The sequence below is a fragment of the Diorhabda carinulata genome, chromosome 3, assembly GCF_026250575.1.
Source record: "Diorhabda carinulata isolate Delta chromosome 3, icDioCari1.1, whole genome shotgun sequence".
NCBI lineage: Eukaryota > Metazoa > Arthropoda > Insecta > Coleoptera > Chrysomelidae > Diorhabda > Diorhabda carinulata.
In genome coordinates this window covers 13,995,626-14,015,627 of record NC_079462.1, presented here as the reverse complement: position 1 = coordinate 14,015,627, position 20,002 = coordinate 13,995,626, and the positions used below count along the sequence as shown (strand labels likewise).

The 20,002-nt window shown below is 30.9% G+C and overlaps 1 protein-coding gene across 2 annotated transcripts in view; it reads left to right on the top strand.

The window, feature by feature from the left end:
- Positions 1 to 20,002, top strand: part of LOC130891655 (uncharacterized) — a 50,146-nt gene that overhangs the window by 21,662 nt on the left and 8,482 nt on the right. Inside the window, exons 8-13 of one of the 2 annotated variants that reach the window (XM_057796510.1) lie at positions 2,503 to 2,559; positions 6,106 to 6,162; positions 8,995 to 9,126; positions 9,625 to 9,713; positions 16,204 to 16,575; positions 18,696 to 18,864. In XM_057796510.1, coding sequence (XP_057652493.1) covers positions 2,503 to 2,559; positions 6,106 to 6,162; positions 8,995 to 9,126; positions 9,625 to 9,713; positions 16,204 to 16,575; positions 18,696 to 18,864 — 876 coding nt within the window. Of the gene's footprint in view, positions 1 to 2,502; positions 2,560 to 6,105; positions 6,163 to 8,994; positions 9,127 to 9,621; positions 9,714 to 16,203; positions 16,576 to 18,695; positions 18,865 to 20,002 lie in introns of both variants that reach the window. The other variant, XM_057796508.1, reaches the window with a different exon arrangement.

The following is a 20,002-nucleotide window of genomic DNA, read 5'->3' as shown; positions in this document are numbered from 1 at the left end:
ACAACTGGAAAAAGAATACAAAGCTAACAACATTATTATACAAGAATTACCTATGAATATGAAAAATCCAGATGTATTAAAAGAAAGGTTTCATAAAACAAAATTTAGAAAAAGATGTTAAGATTTATTCAGCCTATAGATTTGGAGTTAGGACTTGTTCCATCAAATTTGGAAATGGAATGGAGTCAAGAAAAACAAAATTAATTTGAGAAATATGATAGAATTAAAGATTCATATAAATGATTACAAAACCAAAGGAAAAATGAAAATTCAAGAAAAAATAAGAACTAAAAGGCAAAGAGCCAAAGGAAAATTGGTTAAAATTGGATATCAAAAACTAACGATCGATGATAATATATGGAAATAGAATAACAACATAAACATGCTGTGAAAACCATCAATTCAGTGCATTCAAAATCCTGTCTCAAAAAACCTCAAGAATTAACTGGTTTTTACACAGACGATACAACAGAACAGGTGAGGAAAAAAGTAGGAAGCAAAAAAGGAAGTAAGACAAAATGTAGCAGTAAATTAAATTACCTACAAGTACTATTCTGGAGCTGCCAGGGAATAAGTACCTAAATGATTTTGAAACACACGAGAATGAATATTTGAATAGTTTTACTATCATTGGTCTTGTGGAAACATGAATTAGCCTAGAGATGCCTAGGCTTCCTCCATCTTCAACAAAATGTAACTTTTTCTATAGTCATGCGCCAAAGGAGATTCAAAGAGACACAGGAATCATAGAACAAAGAATTTCCCAGGACTAAAAATCGAGATATTGGGGAATCAAATAATATGTGAATATTACACTTGTATAGAGATGCTTGAAGAAACTACAAAAAAATTTATTTTTACATACCCTAGTGAACAAGTTTTTCATATATGGCACTTTCAATGCAATAATAGGTCATCTGAATGGCTCTGAGGAAAGCAACACCCTGAACTTTTATTTTGCTTCAGAAGGCCGCGAAATAAAAGACAACATTATATACGAGGTACAATATTAGTAGAAGTACTGGAAAATTAAGCTTTTTTCATTTTAGCGACAGGTGTGATGATTATCTTGAAAAATATACTTCGTTGGACACACAGACTGTAGTGTGATAGACTTGGTCTGTTCCAATTTTAATAACAAAAATTCTATTCTAAAATCGTCTATCAGTCAAACAATTATTTCTGATCATTTGAGCTGATTGGTGATATTAGAACATAATTACTACCAAATTTACTCGACTCCATGTAGTTACAATAAACACCTGATTAAATATGAAGAGTGTAGGGATGTTAAGAAGTTATTAAAGGTGGCAAGAAAAAATTTAGTTCCATCAAATTTTGAAAAAGACACCATGCATATTATTAAAAGTATAAAACATACCTACGAAAAAAATACTAACAAATATGAGCAATCCCAACGAATTCTTGAAATGTATTAATTCTCATAAAACTGAAACAAAAATCGGTGGGATTAATATGATTAAAATGATCATTTATCATAAAAATTTCTACAATCACACGCCGAATTCAACTTTTCTGTATAAAGATGTTTTATATAAATTTTTTGATTCACAATTCTGTACCGATAAAATCTTTCTTTAGTGCTCTCAGTTAAGCTAAAAATTATGAAGCACCGGGGGAAGATAGAATAAATAACGAGTTTGATGAAAATATGTCCTTAAGCATGATAATCCACTTGAGGCTGCTTTTCAATACAATCCACTGGATGAACAAATCCCATCCACCTGGTCAAATATTAAAAGGATTCATTTCCATAAAGAACGTCCGATAGATGATTCTAATACTTATCGCAATATCACAAACTCTTTACGTAACTCATTAGCACTAGGCTCAGAAATTATGCTAAGAAATAAGAATCCCAAAAGGGTTTTAAAATTGTTCTATACACAATTTTAAATAATCATTCTGCCCTCTAGAAGATTATTCACAATATTAGTTGATTTTAGGAAAGAAATTGATTTAGTAGAATAAGCTTTATTATTGAAAAAACTATTCGATGTTGGAGAGATTCAAAAATTAATAAGATACTCAAAATTATATAATAATATAAAATAACTAGAGTCATTCTACAAAGAGATACCTTGAGCCCCTTGTTATACCATCTCAGACTTGGAAGCCTACTTTCAAAATCATAGTGCTAAAGGAGTAATTATTGATAACAATGAAAATATTAATATGTTACTTCACACCAATGATATGGTCTCATTTTTAGAGTATCAAACATTTTATTATTTATTAAAATTACTGAATTTCAAGTTTCTAGCATTACTAAAAATTTAGAAAAAAAAATAAAAACTCAATTTTAATAACCAGCTTTTAAGGGTTATATCTCGGAAAGGAAATTTTGTTATAGGAAAAACCCATCTCAACTTTATTCTAGCAATAACCTCCTGAATTTTGTCGCATGAATTCAGAAACACCCTGAATATATATATAATAAATAATGGATTACTCAAATGTATGTACCATTTTCTTTTTCAGAAAATGAAATGAATAGGATAATAGAAGGTAATGAAGCAGGTGAAGGGGAAGGATTAGGTAAGAAAATTTGAAATGAATATCAGTTTAGTATGTTATAAGACTATGGACTAACATTTGTCTTATTGGATTTCACTATGTTATGAATTGCTAGTGGAGAAGTTCACATCTGCTTTTGCAATAATGTGGCATCTATTTTTCAAGATTAAATTAGGAATTTTTTATTCTGTTTATTTGTAATGCATATTTTCTACTGGATGTGGTTCTAATCCATGGTAATGCGAGTTTTCCCTTGAATAGCTTCCAAATCAGATTTTTACCAAATTTTACAAACTGTATATGATCTATTGTATTTATTGCTTGCGTTATCACTTTATTAAAGTCTTACTTTTCTTATATTTTATTTTATAGATGATATTTTTGTTCTTTATTACTGTGTTTTGAAAATTGGGTGTATTTTATATATTGAGGTCAGTGCAAAGTGCCTCCCGAGTTGCAAATTTGTTTCTAATTACTATATTATCTTTGGGGGTATTGAGGTATCTGACGGTCAGTTATGAATTTCCCATCAATATCAGTCTTATCTCCATATATAATTTTTAATGCACTACCGTCAACCGGGGTGAAGTTGGACAATTTTCAGCGTTTTTGGCAAATAACTTTTTTATCGTAACTTCCAAAATTTTGAAAAAAATCAGTAAGATAGTTCCATAATTACCCAACGCAAATGTCACATTAAATATTTGATAGTATTAATCAGTTTTTATTTTTTATTTTTTAAATTTTGTCCAACTTCAACCGCATTTTGGGGCGGGATTGGACAAGCCTTGTTTAATGGCTTAAACGTCAATTTTCCACCTTCTAATGATGGAGTTGGACACAGGACATATTTTTAAAAAGGTTTTTGATTAGATTTGCAATTATTCAGTACAAATAATAATATCCAACGGTGATAAATGAACAAATGTTTTATTAATAAAAAAATTAAAAAATTATTCAAAAAATTAAAACAAAATTAAAAAACATAACAATACTTCTGAAAATAACAGTACAAAAATAAAAATCACTTCTAAATTCTTAAGTAGGCTTTTAAGAAGGGCTTAACCGATGCTATCATAATCTAATGCTTCAGTAAATTGAATGCGTTCTCTTCGTAAATCAATGGGTTTTTTCAGAATATAGAAAATTTCTTCTTGTATAACCTCGGCAGAGTCTTCGACATTGGGGTATACAAAAAAATTACCCATTTTCTCCGAATATTTTTTTCTTAGGAATGTCACGAAATATGTGTTTTCTTCAACGTTAATGATCTTGCCCACAAAATTGAGATGTCTTTTTTGTCCGACGAACCGCACAAGAACGTATTGCCCTATACTGAAACGTGTTGTGGGACTAGGAATGGAAGGTTCAGTAAGCGTATTTGGTTGTATATCACAATCGTTTCGTTATCAGTCTCGTCATTGTTGCTACTTTCATTAATACTTTCATCTTCTGAAGAATTTTCTTTTTCAATCCGGTTCAGTTCTCCTATTTCATCTATTTCATCTTCTCCGTCACTGTCTCCAGGTAAAGTTACACTTCGTCCTGGCAATATATTTAGTCTTTTACCTCTTGTTTTTCTGGTTTTGTTTGGTGGAGGTGTTAGATTTTCTTTTATTAAATCGACAAAACTTTGAGACCAAGCATCAGTGTCATTACCAGTGTCACTTTTGTAGTCGGGTGGATATATTCTAGCCGATGCGAATCCCGCTGTAATATTGTCCTTTGACCGTAAGCCCAGTTTTTCGAAAGTCTCGTGTAATAAACGCGGAAAATCGCTTTTTTGAAAAACTCCTCTATTGGATGATTTTCAACGTCGTAAAACAGCTCTCCACTCGCCTTTTAGTGGTCTGAAGAACGCAACATCAAGTGGTTGGCACAGGTGAGTTGAATTCGGTGGTAATAATATAAAATGAATATCATTTTCTCTGCACTTTTTTATGACATATGACGATATATGACTAGACAGGTTGTCACCGATTAAAACTTTTTTGCCTTCAAATTTTGACAAATACGGCAAAGCCACTTTTAGGAACCAGTCTTCAAAACAAAACTGGTCGAACCAGCCACTTTTGCTGCGATTGCACACTGCACCGGGAGGACCATTTTCGATCCATGTAGGGTACAAATGCTGAGCTTTGTAAACAATATATGGCGGAAGAATTTTCCCGGAAGCAGATCCAGCTACCATAACAGACACACTGGTTTTGGAACTATCCATTACAATGTCACAGTGTTTACTTCCTCTTTTTGTGACAACCCTGATCTTTCCAGGGTCGTCTGAAAAATTTGTCTCGTCGTAGTTAACTATTTTTTCACAAGGGACATTTTCCAGGGCTACTTGCAGTTCATCAAAGTATGCATTAACGACTTCTGACGTCACTTCGGCTCGAGCTCTTTTGATATTACTGGCCAATCTCACACTCAATTCAGCATGCCGTTGTAAAAAAAGTTTGGCCCATTCCACTCCAAGTAGATTATTTTTAAAAATAGAAACAGTTGTTCCTTGTCTATCTAAATAATGCTTCACTAGTTTTCTTATGTCAATAATTTGTAAAGGAAAATTCCATTTTGCTGCTGTTGAAATCCCGTCGGCTAATGTGTTCTCCTGTTCTTCACTTAAAGCTGTTTGCCCACCATATCGTTAAGTGCATTTAATGCCATTAACATGATTATATAACGTAGATTTTGGAACGCTAAACGAGTCATTTTTCTTTTTTTTACAGCTTCCACAGCCTTAACCATCGATTCAGGTTTATAATTTTGGTAAGGCTTTGTTCCAAGCGGTCTTTTATACTTGCGCACCATTGTCCAACTTCACCCTGTAAGAGGTACATTTTTCCATAGTACGGCCCTGTTTCTCAATCAACGTTAAAAATGTGACCTTCAACACTTATTGTTGGTTAAATACATATCAAAGACTTTGCTGATAAAATTTCATGCATGAACTATTATAGAATAATTTTCCCCAGCAGTTTTAAAACAAGTGTTTTAAAATTGACAAATTTTATAACAATATTTCAGAATTTTTTTTTTTCATAACTTACCGAATGCGTCCACACATAACCACGTTCTTACAAAGCCTGATGTGTATGGTTAACGCTGCAACCAATCACGCAACGAGACAATGTATCTCTTTGATTGCCTAGATATATATATTTTAAATAGGTCCTTTGTCCAACTTGACCATAAAAGTCCAACTTAACCCCGGGTGACAGTACTGTGTCGACTCAATCATGACTGTCTAGATTTATTATTAATTTTATTTCGGGCAGCTCTAGTTACTTACTATTCAATCCTAGGTAGCTGTCATAAAGCCATCCGTTTCTGAAAAGATCTATCCCCTACTTAACCATGTGCTTACTACACGTTTATTTGTCGATAAAAGGACAGTCAGCATCGGACGTAATTTAATAGCTGCTCTGCAGATTAACTCATGGAGTTAAATCCTTTTTTATAATCTGACATATAATCAGAAAAGTGGCTACTTTTTTAAAGTTCTAAAAAAAATCCCTATGTGGGATACTACCTAAATCCATAAGCTCATATCATCTTCCTTTTTTTTAGAAACTGAGTTGGATAAGATGCTCATAGGTGATGAAACAGGCCAAGGAGAAGAATTAGGTAAGCAAATTATAAACAAATAGTGATTTCGTATCAAATTGGAATTGAAAGACTAGAGATAGGTCTTCATCTTAATGAATCTTGTAAGTCTCTGCTTTTCGTCGTCTAACATATTTTCGAACTTTACTATTGGCAAAAACTCGAAAATTCTCTATGCGTTAATAAATGTCCAACTTGTAGTTAAAATACAATATACGAGTTACATTTCGCTGACCCACGTTTATATATGGTATTGAAATTGAAATTGAAATTTGAATCGTCACACAAGTTGTTGATCTGCAATTCAACAAATATATTATTAAACTAATGAACTTGATGAATCACATATGTTTAATTTATAGTTTTCAAATAAAGTATCTTTTTAAAAAGTGACTATTGTGGCAGTAACCTTTAATTCACGCAATCATTAGCATAGTGGAAAAGCCACTGATGAATATCACTATCAGAGCTACAACTCATAACCGAAATTTTGGAGATCTCAACGCCAACAACACTCACCGAGATTTACAACCGAAGAATTATGACATAAACGGATTAGAAAATAAAACCACTTACAACGATTACTGTCCATAAAATCAATTCTACGAGCTGGGTGAGGGGGGCCAATAAAAATGCGATGCAAGAACAGAAAATTTTGAGGAAAACGAAAATAGAAGAGAGCTAACCTACATAACTATCTCAAACTCCTTATAGACACTAGCGCTACCAAGTCTTTGCTTAATCCTAATATTTCTCAAATAAAATCAAGCATAAACCTTTAATTGTAATATGAACCCTTCATTGCAACCTCCATTTTCATAACAAATTTTTGCGCTGATATACCCAAGTTCCCCGAATATGTAATATCAAATTTTTCCTTTTTCAATACCAAAGAACCTTCGATGGTTTAATAGGCCTCGATATTTGACTCGATATTCGACAGATGAAGTTCCGACCTACACCAAATCATACCGTTACCCACACATTCACAAAGAAGAGGTACAGAAACAAGGAATCATTAGAATTAGTCAATCGCCATGGTCTTCAACGATTTGGGTTGTCCCCAAGAAACCCGATGCTTCTGAGGAAATCAAATGGCAAATAATAGTAGACTGACGCAAAATCAACGAAAAAACAGTCGATGATAGATACCCGATTCCAAATATGACAGATATTCTGGATAAACTACGAAGATGTCAGTATATCTCTACTCTTGACCTCGGCAGCGGTTCCACGTGATAGAAATGGCAGTGAAAGATATCCCAGAAACAGCATTAAGCCTCCAAAACGGTCACTATGAATATAATTGTCTTCTCCACATCCCTACACGAACATCTTGTCAATCTAGCAAAAATCAAGAGACTCAGAAAAAGGGGATTCAAAATCAAACTGGATAAATGTGAATTTCTGAAAAAAGAAGTTAGCTTCCTAGGTCACATTGTCACTCCAGAAAAACTAAACCAAATTCAGACAAAATCAAAGCTATTATCAACTACCCAATTCCAAAAACGGCAAAAGAAATCAGAAGATTTCTGGGATTAATGGGCTACTATAGGAGATGCATCAAGGACTTTGCCAGAATAACGAAATCTTTAACCGCGTGCTTAAAGATGGACGCGAAAACAGAACATACACCAGAATTTTTAGAATGCACAAAGACATGACTTTTTTATCAACGAACCATTGGTACAATATCCAGACTTAACGAAGCCGTTTAACCTCACTACAGATGCAAGCAACTTTGCCATCGTAGCTGTAGTCTCTGAAAGTCCCATCGGCAACGATAAGTTGATCACATACGCATCCAGAACTCTATTTTTGATCGTATCTTTTTGTAAAAATTAATAAAAATAAATGGTGATTAAAACTGTAAGAATTTTACTACGAAACTGCATATAAAAAAAGCAAAGCTAATACAGTTCGCTGCCCCACGTTCCATATATGGTATTGAAATTCGAGCCGTCATAACAAACACAAGTTGCTGATCCGCAATTCACCAAATATTTTATTAAACTAATGAACTTGCTGAATCACAGATTTTTAATTTAGAGTTGCATTTATTTTTTGTATATAAGATCGATCAAAAATAACTATTGTAGTCTGTAATTTTTATTATTAATAGTGTTACTTTCCAAATAAAGTATCGTTTTAAAAAGTGATTTTTGTGGCAGTAACCTTCAATTGACATAATTCTATTAGTATGAGGTTTCCACCGATATACATCTTCATCCTCAATCTGGTGACATATTTCTTTTTTATGTAGTTTTGAACCCTATTGGTTCAATAAGAGTATTTTGATGTTTATAGAAAACCTAGCTCCTCTTTTTTTTATCAACAATTTTTTTCTGTTGACAATAGTAATTTTTTTACTTCCTTTTTCAAGAATTCAATATCGTTGTATATCGTAAAGTATGAACATTTTTTATAATGCTTGTTATTATTCCCAATCAAGCCACACTAAAGGAAAAATGTGTATATATATATATATATATATATATATATATAAACTTTTTCTAAAAATTCGAAAAAGTTCTAAATTCTAATATTGATCTGTTAATACAATTTTTGTATTTTTTTTTTGATCAATTATCACTTTGCGAATCTGATTACTTTGTACGTTAATTCCTAGATACATTTTTGTCTGTATCTACCCTCGTATATGTCACAGTACCTCTATACAATATATTTGTAGTTTACCTCTACCGTTGTGCAATAGCTTGATAATTTTAAACTGCTCTAATATATCTTCGTCTTCCATCTTCTTCATCTCCTAAATAAATATTTTTTAATAATCATTTTAAAGGTATGTACACAAGAGAAACATATTTTTATAATTATTTCTCATAATTGAAGGTACAGAGTTGAGCTCCGCAGAGAAACTATTACAACTAAAGGAACATGAAGGCGAAGAAGAAGTAGATATTGTGGTTACGGAAGATTGGGAAACAGGCGTTGGCGATGAAGTCATAGGTGAAGATATGGAAGGTACTTTAGATTAAAACTGAGATTTTTGTACATATATATATATATATATATATATATATATATATATATATATATATATATACATATATATATACATATACATATATACACATATACATATATATATACATATACATATATATACATATACATATATCTACATATACATATATATATATATATATATATATATATATATATGAATTGTAAAGAAACGTGGCAATGAGGCAATGAAACACCAAAGTGGAGCTTTCGAATAGTTATGTATTCATCGTCTAGGAAATAATTGATTGAGATTTTAAGTGGTTTTGAATCGTATTAATTCTTAAAATTTTAAATTAAATTTTTAAGCTCGAAAAATATATTAAAGTTAGTCCACTTTGGTGTTTCCTTTCCACGTTCCTAATAAAAAACTTCTTATATATATACATATATATATATATATATATATATATATATATATATATATATATATATATATATATATCCTTGTAGTAGGTTTTTATTCACCCGAAGAAAATATATTTGAGGAAGAAGCCGATGTTATTTATGAAAAACTAGAGGTTACTCGGCCAGTCATAGAAGAGGTAAAGTATATTCAACTAACTAAGAGTTAATATGTATAATTAAGGATAAAAAATATTCATTGAAACAGATTTTTTTTATATTCATATTGTAATCTATTGATTAATACAATTGTGCTGATAATTTCAAATTATATTTTGATATAGGCCGAAATAGGTCGAAACATAAATTTTTTACCTAATTTTCAATCAGAAGAGGCCTAAAATCAAAATTCAACAACAAAAACATATGAAAATGTCTAAAAAGTGGAAGCTTAAGAAATATATATGGTGTGGGCCAGCCAAATAGATAAATTCGTTAATTATTAAATGAAGGCTTGTTGCTAAAAATTCGTCGCTTTGTATTTTAAAATGCAGATTTTTTCAATACGTATATAATTCATTTTTGTTGAAATGAAAATAATTTTATTCCACAATTTCGCTACATTATTTATTTCGCATTTAGCACTTGATATTGGGAAATTAAGCAAAAATAATTTCAGCGTTTCTTTCAACAGATATATATATATATATATATATATATATATATATATATATATATATATATACAAATAAGTCCTGTTTATTTCCATTTAAAACTCTTAGCTTTGTCGAACTGCATAACTGCCTTTATGGCAATAGTAATTAGTTTCAGAGCTATTTATCATATCATAATCAGAATGGAATTTGACAGAAATGCACAGAATGAGCCCTCCTAAGCTCTGAGTAGGCTTCAATAATGCAGTTTCACAAAAGACTCAGGATGGATGGTTGCGGGAAAGTTGACGGATTTGGTAAAAAAACCCTCAAACGATACTCAATTATGATGTTCGAGAGCAGTTAGCTAGGTTTTTTGAAATCGAGAGCGTTTCTGAAAAGGTCAAATGTCCACTGAGGAAATCGAATGGAAAAACATTTTGTCGCACACACCAAAGTATTAAGCAATGGCCGGTTTCAAGCTTCAATTCCTTTTAAATGGTCAGTTGTAAATTTAGGTGAGTCACCCATTGGTATCAGTTTGTATACTTGAGGTATTCCAGGTCTATTTTATTGTTGAGGTCTACTGAATTGTTGATTATTGACGGCAAATCTTGACGGTACAGAGAATACTTTCTGATCTTGTGAGGAGAAACGGTTGATCTGCGCTGGTGGTCTGGGTCCAAGTTGCTGGTGCTGAGGCTTCCATTGTGGTCTGAAGGGTAAGGGTTGGCATTGTGGTCTGAAGATTGGCGGTTGCTATTGTGGAAGCATAAGGGTTACTGGTGACTTATGTTGCCGATTTTTGTTTGTGTGCGTGTCTGTCGTTGGTTGGGTATTTACCGTTTTCGGGAGGTATCTTATATTATTCTCCTCTTGGATGGTCTGCATTGTCAGGTCGCATTGCTCAGATACTAGATACTAAGGGTTCCCGATGACTTGTTAGGAAATTTCTCAACACTTGTTTAAGGAAAAAGCTTCTCACTTGTCTTTATATTAATATTGCTGTTGTGAAATTCTATATAGTTGGATATTTTATTTAGCAGACCCTCCACTTTCTCGTAATATTTCTGTGGGGATTCACTGAGTTCTTCATAAAGATTTACTAATTCTCAGGTGAGTTTTCATTACGTTGGTCGGCGAAGTTTTGGATCAGTGTTTCTTTTGTATGCTCCCATTGTGTTCTTCCATAAATTTTGATGACTTGTTTGAAATAACTTTAAAGTTTTCCAAAGGCTTCTATTATATTCTTCTTAACTTATAATTGTTTCTTCTAGCAAATTAAATTTGATTCTCACTTACTTTTTTTATTCTTTTTTGGATTCAATGCTTAATAAATTATCTGCTTAATAAATTATTTGTTGAATTTCGGATCAGCAGCTTATATTTGTTATGACTGCTCGACATTCAATACCATGAATTAGCCGTGAATCAGCGAACTGTAACTATTCGTCCAACGAAAATCCTCTCTGGATGAGAGAAGATCCACAATAATATCCTAGAAAAATTATTTTTTGAGCTTAAATTTTTGGAAATAATATCATAGGTCCCTTTTCCATCAATGGAACCTGTATAAAAATAAATATTCAAGACTGCTCCAAAACAATGTCGTGCCAACTTTGACCAACTTATATCATGACCCAACAAACCGATAGGTTCATATAAATATAATATAGTTCCAGCAGGATTTAGAGCCACCCCATTAACAAATAAATGTCCAGCAGTACATGAATAAAAATTTTTCACATCAGTCCGATCTCCTGATCTGATGCCATTATACTAAACTCAGTCTTTCAACTCAGAAGACTTGAAGATATGAATCACGCTTGCGATTAAATCAGTCACGCCTGAAATGTTGGGTAACGTTAAAAGACAGTTATACTCGTTTACTAGATTAGCATGTTATCACGACGTTTGCGGCTAGCATTTTGAACATCTCCTACATTGACAACAATTTTTTTTCATATCATTGAAAAATTGTATAGGTTATTAGTTTAATGTAGTAAATTTGTGAGAAAGAATTATTTTATTTTTTTATATTAATTTTCAAATTGAAATAAATCTGAAAACACTCAAATTTTCGAAACAGTTGAAGATAGGAATAGGCTATTGTATATCTTTTAGGTATTGAAAATAGGAAAGAAATTAAACTCCATCCAGAACTAACTAACCTTACCTAACCTATGAAATTCAACTTCGCCTATAACCACTTATTCTATAAAAAGTTAATGTCATTCATAATCGACGCAATAAATCATCTGATCCATTCATAACGACCTAACCTTCAAAAAATTAAATGTCATTCATGATTTAACTAATAAACATTCAACTTCATTCATAACGACCTAACCTAATCTTTACTGATTGTGACGCTGTCTACATAGAGAAGACATCTCAGTAATTAGAAAATAGATTAAGAGGTCATCAATAAAAAAATAAAGTTGCATCAATGATCGACGAGATATAAAAAAACATAAAATCAATCATAGAGATTAAAAAATTATTGGAATAGAATCTAATACGGAATAATATTGATGATTTTTTTTGAGAAATATTTTCTTCTTCTTTTTTGAAAAATTCATTTTAAATATTTCCTCTGATCTTAAGCTTTAAAGATAAAAGTTCTTTTTTAGCAACGTCTTTATTATTATTTTCAAAATCGTATACTATTTTTTCCATTTGTTTACTTTCATCATAATCATTGTTGTTTAAAAGTTAAGATTTAGGATTATTTAGGAAATACTGATTATTGCGATTACTTATTATTAGGTACAGTTATTATTACTATTATCATTGCTTCTTAAAATATCAATGAAATTTCTAGATGTTGTAGACATCGGTTTCAGCTTAGATAGTCTATGTGCAGCTATTTGATTTGGTCTAAAAACATTTTTTCTTCGACCAAATACCTGTGCATTAGTTGGGTAACTAAAAATTTGTTGTGGTAATGGTCTTATTTCGATTGGTTGATTTGTAAAATTATTGTTATTATTATTATTTTTATATTGACCATGATTATCATTCCTAGGATATTGATAATTATTCACCGGTTTATTATTATATGGACTACTATGATTATTTACTAACGAATTTATATTTGGCATTAAATTATTATTATTCTGAGAAGATTACCTCATAGAATTGGCCATATAACTATAATAAGCCATCGTTTCTTCCAGCGAATTGGGTTTATTTCGGTGCATGCTATTTTCAAGGATGCCTGAACATTTTGCTAGGAAGGTGCTCAAAGCAGTTTCATCCCAATGGCCCCTCTCACCAAAACTGAAATCATTACCAATTGTTTGTATTATCTGGCTTTTTAATAATTGTAGTCGAGTTCCGGGGTGCTAGAATCTTGTCTAGGTATAAATACGGAATTAAGTTTTTTATAAAGATGATTGAATGAATCCTACTGTGACTGTACCAATTATTTCCTCTAACGTCAGAAAACGGTTTTTTAAATTTTTTTTATTAATTAAATTGTAAAATGTAAACTACTACTACAACTGAATAAACAACTCTATATTGAATGAACCATTGAATAAATGCCAAAGTTCCGTCTTCATGGTTTTACTTCTTTAATTATTTGTTTACATTTGGACTTTTTTATCATTCTAGTTTGTAGGTAGATTCTAGAATATTGAAAAAAATTACAATACTAGTTTTAGAATGCATAAGATATTCACATTTATTAAAACAAAGGACATGAATATTCCTTAAAAGTATCCTACAGAACACGCTTCAGGTAATAAAAAGTAATAATTTGAAAAACTAATATGTTATTTATTGCATTTGCAACATTATATGTGTATAAAAGTTTGGAGTACATTGAAAGCAAAACTACGCTAATTTAATTGATTACCTACTTAAGTGTAGTAGAGAAACATACGTCAAGTTAATCAGAATTTGACAAAGATATTAAGAAATTGCATTCACAATAAAGGAAGGGAATTGATATTCTATTTCACCACCAGTAGCGCCAATTATAATTTATCTTGACGATTCCACTTCAAACGAGTAATATACTAGAGATTTATATTATAAATTACTTGTAGAAGAGAAATTATGCATACGAAACTAATGCGTTTTAAGTGATGTTTAATGAATGCCTCTGAGCTGGATTCAAAGCTCTAATACAAAAAGATCTCAATAAATGATTTATTTTGATATAGGAATACGAGCCCTTACGGAGCCTAATTGCTGAAACATAGGGTGTTCAAAATTTTTAATTAAAATAATAAATTTGCCATAAATCAAGAACACCTTTTTTTAATTTGATGACCAATATGCTCTTTAATAAAGTGATATTTTGACGTCAATAAACTTTGGAAAAATTTAACCAGTGGCGCGCTGTCAGGGTTAGCTGTCACTTTTATACCCCTATTTCTTACGCCACTGGAGCAAATATTTTTTTTAAATTTTGTTTTAAATTGACTGATTATTTTTAGTGGGAAAACTAATTAACTTTTATGGAGCTAAAATGAACGGTTTTGTAGAAATTTGACTCTAAACAAAAGACTGCAAGCACGTAAGTAATTTACAAATTGATTGATTATTCATTCAATTTCCAGATCCTAGTAGTATTTTCAATTACATTACTTCATTATTAAAAATTTTCGGACAATAACAATAACCCAAACGACAATTGAGCTACAAGATCAGACTGAGTTATATAATTTGGTTTGGTTAATTTATTTAAAAAAATTTGATGACTCGACTTCGAATGTTCTATTGAAAGTTTTGTCTATCTATCTTTCACATAGATGAATTAAAAAAAATTAGAAATAATTTAATCTAACATACCCTAATAATATTTTATCAATATGTTTCTAGAATTTGTCGAGTTAGCGAAGATAACATCCAATATAATTTGTTTATTCTAACGTAAAAATATTCTGATATCTTCTGTTTGTCTATCTTAAAGAGGTTAAAAACTAGCTAGTTGGCGGAAACAAAACAGTCTGAATAATCTACATAGAATTCCTTTATACTAGAGGAAAAATCACCCCATTAGCATGGATCGATATTAATCAAGTTAAAATGATACTGACAGCTCTATGTCAACAAAATAGAGCGAATCATTGTAATAGGTTACTGAATCATTAATTCACCATATAAATATTGTATTTGTCAATTATTAAACATAGTATAAGTATAAAAGAGAACGTAGTCGATAGATTATTATAAATAATTCAGATTATTGGCGTACGAGTTCAAATATTTTAACATACGATAATGTAGCTGATCAATTAAATTGCTTATTTCTAGAAAGTATGAACAGTTTGTTATTCTTTCGAATTAACATGTGATTGATCAGAACAATAAAATTTAGTCCACTTGAGAATTGATTTTCAAAAAAATATGTATATAAGTACATTAATGCATCTAAATATTCTTGATTTTAGGTCTCTTCTATTTTAAAATTGGTTTCTTCAATAATTTTTAGAAAAAAAAAAGAAATTTGACGTTTCGACTTATTCAAGTCAAGTCAATATCAAAGTATGATATTGACACTGACAATTTGCGTATTTATATTGATCAACAGATCACCCATGAACATCATAATAAGAATAAAATCATAATATTGGTTCTAATAAAAGAAATAGATTTGTCCTTAGTCCTTACATCTCAAATATGTAGCAGTAATCAATTAACTTATTTGTAGTTTTATTAGAATTCACAAAATAGAGCTATAAATTTTACTTAAATTATTTAAGTCTTTTTCATCATTTATAGCTTTTTCGTTCTTATGAATGTAAACAATTTCTAAAAATTCTCTTTTTTGTGTATTAGATTCCGTTTCAAGGATTTTTGAATCTTCATAATTGAATTTAAGTTATTTGATTGTTGTGGATATTTCATGGTTCGTTAATGTAGTTTTATTATTATCGTATTGATGACTTTTTAGTATTTTTTGTAAATACTGAGATTTCTGCCCTATATACTAATTGCGACGCTGTTTACAGTAATTAAATAATAATAAGAAATTAAAGAAATTTATAAGTATATTTAAACAAAAATTTTTTCAAACTTTCAGGGAGAATATATCCGTGGTCATAAACCTCCTAAAGTTTATGAGCATTCAACAGATACTATTTGCTGCTTATCATTGAAAATATGGGCAGTTTGGTTGCTTGAAGTTATCCATAATGCTCATATGTGGACCAAGTGGATGCACGAAGTAATACGAAAAATAAGAGAATTTGCAAGTATCGTCAGAAATAACATTAAATGTATTGATGGAAATCGACAAGTTCTATATAAGTCAGAATGGGCAAAATTCGTGAAGGAAACAGAAGGAAAAATAATTGCTTGGAGGCAGTACAGTGCCCATATAAATGAGCTCTCTGATGGAATTATCGAGAACTTTCGAAATAAGAAAGTATTTTGTTGTCCCAAATGTTTGCAGGTAACGTTAACGATAGTAAACACACTATTTCCTACTACCACTACACAAACACTCACACTCACAATTGTAGGTCAACAGTTCTGATTTTCAAAGTTCTCAAAATCCTTCCACTATAATAATAACATGACTCAAATACCAATTGTAGCAATTTTTCTAAGAATAATGATATTATCATGTTGGTTTTACATTCAACTATACAGTTTTTCAAGAATAGCTAAACCGTAGATTCTAGACCCCAAAACAAGATGCTTTAGTCATTATATTCCACTTAAATTCTGGAGATACGGGACATCCAAAAATTTTTAATTTTTTCATAGTTTTTCGCATTTCAGTTCACTTGAAGTTAGGTAGGTTTAGATATTTTTTACACACTTTTTTAGCATCAATAAATTTTTTTATCCTCTATTTAGTATCAATCGCAATAATATAAAATTTGCACTCTTGCTCTATCTGTATTAATTCGGTGTATATGGTATCTATGAATGAAACCGGAGTTGATTGTATGTTTTTTATTCAGCCGATGTGAATGAAAATGAATTTTTTTAACCAATACCGTAATATTAATATATGTTTGAATGAATTCGTTGTGAATACTTTTCTTGTCTTAAGCAACACGTGCACTTGCATGACGGGTTATGTAACTGAAGGAGATGAGAAAATAACCTTAAGAAAAGAAAGGGAACATTCTAGGATTGAGAAAGTTTTATAGATAGCTATCAGATTGTTTAATAAGAAATTTTGGAGATCAAACAAATAAAAATCACTGTCATGAATTAAATAATGGCAAAAGAGTAAGATCTATTATTCACAAAAAGGAAGAGGTATGCAATTGAACTTTTCGAACAAAAAAAACATTTTTTTGCTAGACGTCAGCTACATATTCTCAATCGTTTATATCTTGCCAAAGGAGACCGTTTCCTCACGGTTCAATTAATATAACTCTAATTTCGGCGTTTTACCCATTCAAGACCAATTAGTACATTGTATGAAAATTTTAATATTCCAAAACCTATTCTACGATTATTTTAAGTACGTCTGCTTCTCACATACGAAAATAATGGATTTTTTACGATTCTCATCACAAATTTCGCCTGTAGGCAGAAGTAGCTCCGTTCATGTGATGAAAAGTGAGTGAACTAATGTTGAGGAGAATGGAGATAACTCTTTGAAAACTTCGCGGAAACCAAAAAGTTGATAAAACCAATCACAGAATAAATAAAAAAGGGTGTTAAGATAAAATGCATGCAATTCAAGTTGAATTTGAGAAAACTCTGTGGTAAATATAGAGTAGATATGACATTGATTGATACCTTTCCGCACATTGTTGCAGGTAATTATTTTACATTTGGGAAAAATTAGTTTCAATTCAAGTCATGTCAAATTAGTGGTCAATATTCACAATACACGCTAATAATCAGATTTTTTCAAAAAAAATGGATAGATTGAAAATAGCTTTTTCTTAGCTAGAAAAATAACTTTTCTCGTCGCTGCATCGGGGCAATATATAGTGCAAAATTCAATGCAGTAGCAAACTAGTTCTAAACACCATGGGGGCTGAAAATCATGCAATGTTAATCAATCCCTTTATCGACAACTCTGAAAATATAAAAAAGTGTATTAAAATCGGTGCAACCTCCAGCGCAAATAGGACTCTTCATTTGTGATGATACTGAATTGAATCCATCTAATCGATAATATCATAACGTAAACGGCACTAATTACGGAAATTTTTACTTGCATACAGAATATTATAAATCCAAACAGCAATACATTTGATTCAATGTAAAAAACTCGCTAAAACAAATTATTTATAAATATTGGCTTTTATTATTCCAAAAACGACAACAAGTTTGATTTTTCATACATTCTCAAGAATAGTCTTTCAATATTCAAAGTGTAACTGGAATCATAATTTGAGTTTAGGCTTCATAACTATAACACTCTTGAGAGACTAATAGAGTTAGGTAATTAAAAACTGTCGGGACCAACTTGTATCTCGAAATCTACTAATATTTAAATTTTTTCAATACATTTATTTCACTGAATCTAATATTTTTTAGCCTAAAATCCATATTTATAAAAACTGAAGCTATTGTTAAAAACCGAATACTATCTTGCAGGATCACCTTATTAAGAATGTTGTGACTGCCCACGAAACACTCGCAGCATTGACTGATGCTATTAATTGTACTCAATATTGGCGAAGATGTTTAGATGGCTTAATAAAAACTACATCATCACTCACAAGTGTTGAAAAAAGTGGAAGTAGTGGTGAAGAATCATCATCAGGTGAGATATACAAAATCTGTTTTTGTTTATATAAGTGTTTTACAAAAATTTTAACAATTCTTGTATTTTGAAAATCAGAAACAAGAGACTTAGGTATAAGAATAAATTGAGTAATTATAATATCAAACTGTATATGCAAATAACACACATTCCACAAAAGTGAAAGTGAAGATTGCAGGAAATGAAGAAATAGACGCATAGGCTTTATTTTTTGAATTATTCTAGCCTCACGCAACTCTTCAATAATTGATACAATTTCGTTGGAATGACCAGTATTTCCAGCAGCCTGAGAAGCTAAAGTAATTCCAATCTTTCTACTATTATAATCAATTGGTTTGGTAGTATATTCCATCAACATACCCTTTCCGTTTTTTTTTTTTCATATTTTCATATTTCGGGTTGCTACTCCTTTTAATAATGAAGATGGTTTGGAACCAGTTCTTTCTCTCGCTCGTAGCTTTTCCTTTTCCAATACTGGTCGAATAATGGAATTATATTTGCTTTTGATATCATCTGGAAAAATTCTTATTGGAAGATCAAGATTATTTTCACGACGATTTGCACTTGTCTGTTTAATAATATTCAAGTAATTCATAACATCATCGTTTTTAAAGTATGTGGGCGATTTTTTGACAATACCTCACACAAACCAGGTATCCCAGGATAGGTAGCCCCCTTAATACTGTTGTTAGGATCAGCAACCTCCCTCAATTTTGTTTTATAGGTTTGAAAGTAATTTCTGAATCACCAACAAAAAATTTTTCCTCTGTTGAGTTGTGAAAAATACCTATTACGTGATCGTAAACACCATCAGAATCCCTTATTATCCCTTCAATATTATCTCTAGGAATTCGGATCATTAACGGTTTGTTGAAAATGACTAATTATTATCTGATTTTTTTTGAAGATTTCAGAAAAATTTTCATGAATATGAAATAGGATCTGATATTAATTCGTGCAAGTGATGATACCTGATGCAATAATAAGTTTCGATGAAACTGGGAAGCCAAAAGTCGAAATAAGTAACGTCATTCCAAGAATAAGCAAAAAACTACGTCTGAATAAGATAATACAATGTAATGAAAATTTGCCAACCAAATTTCGCTTCTGACAAATTGTGGAATATTATTCACTAAAT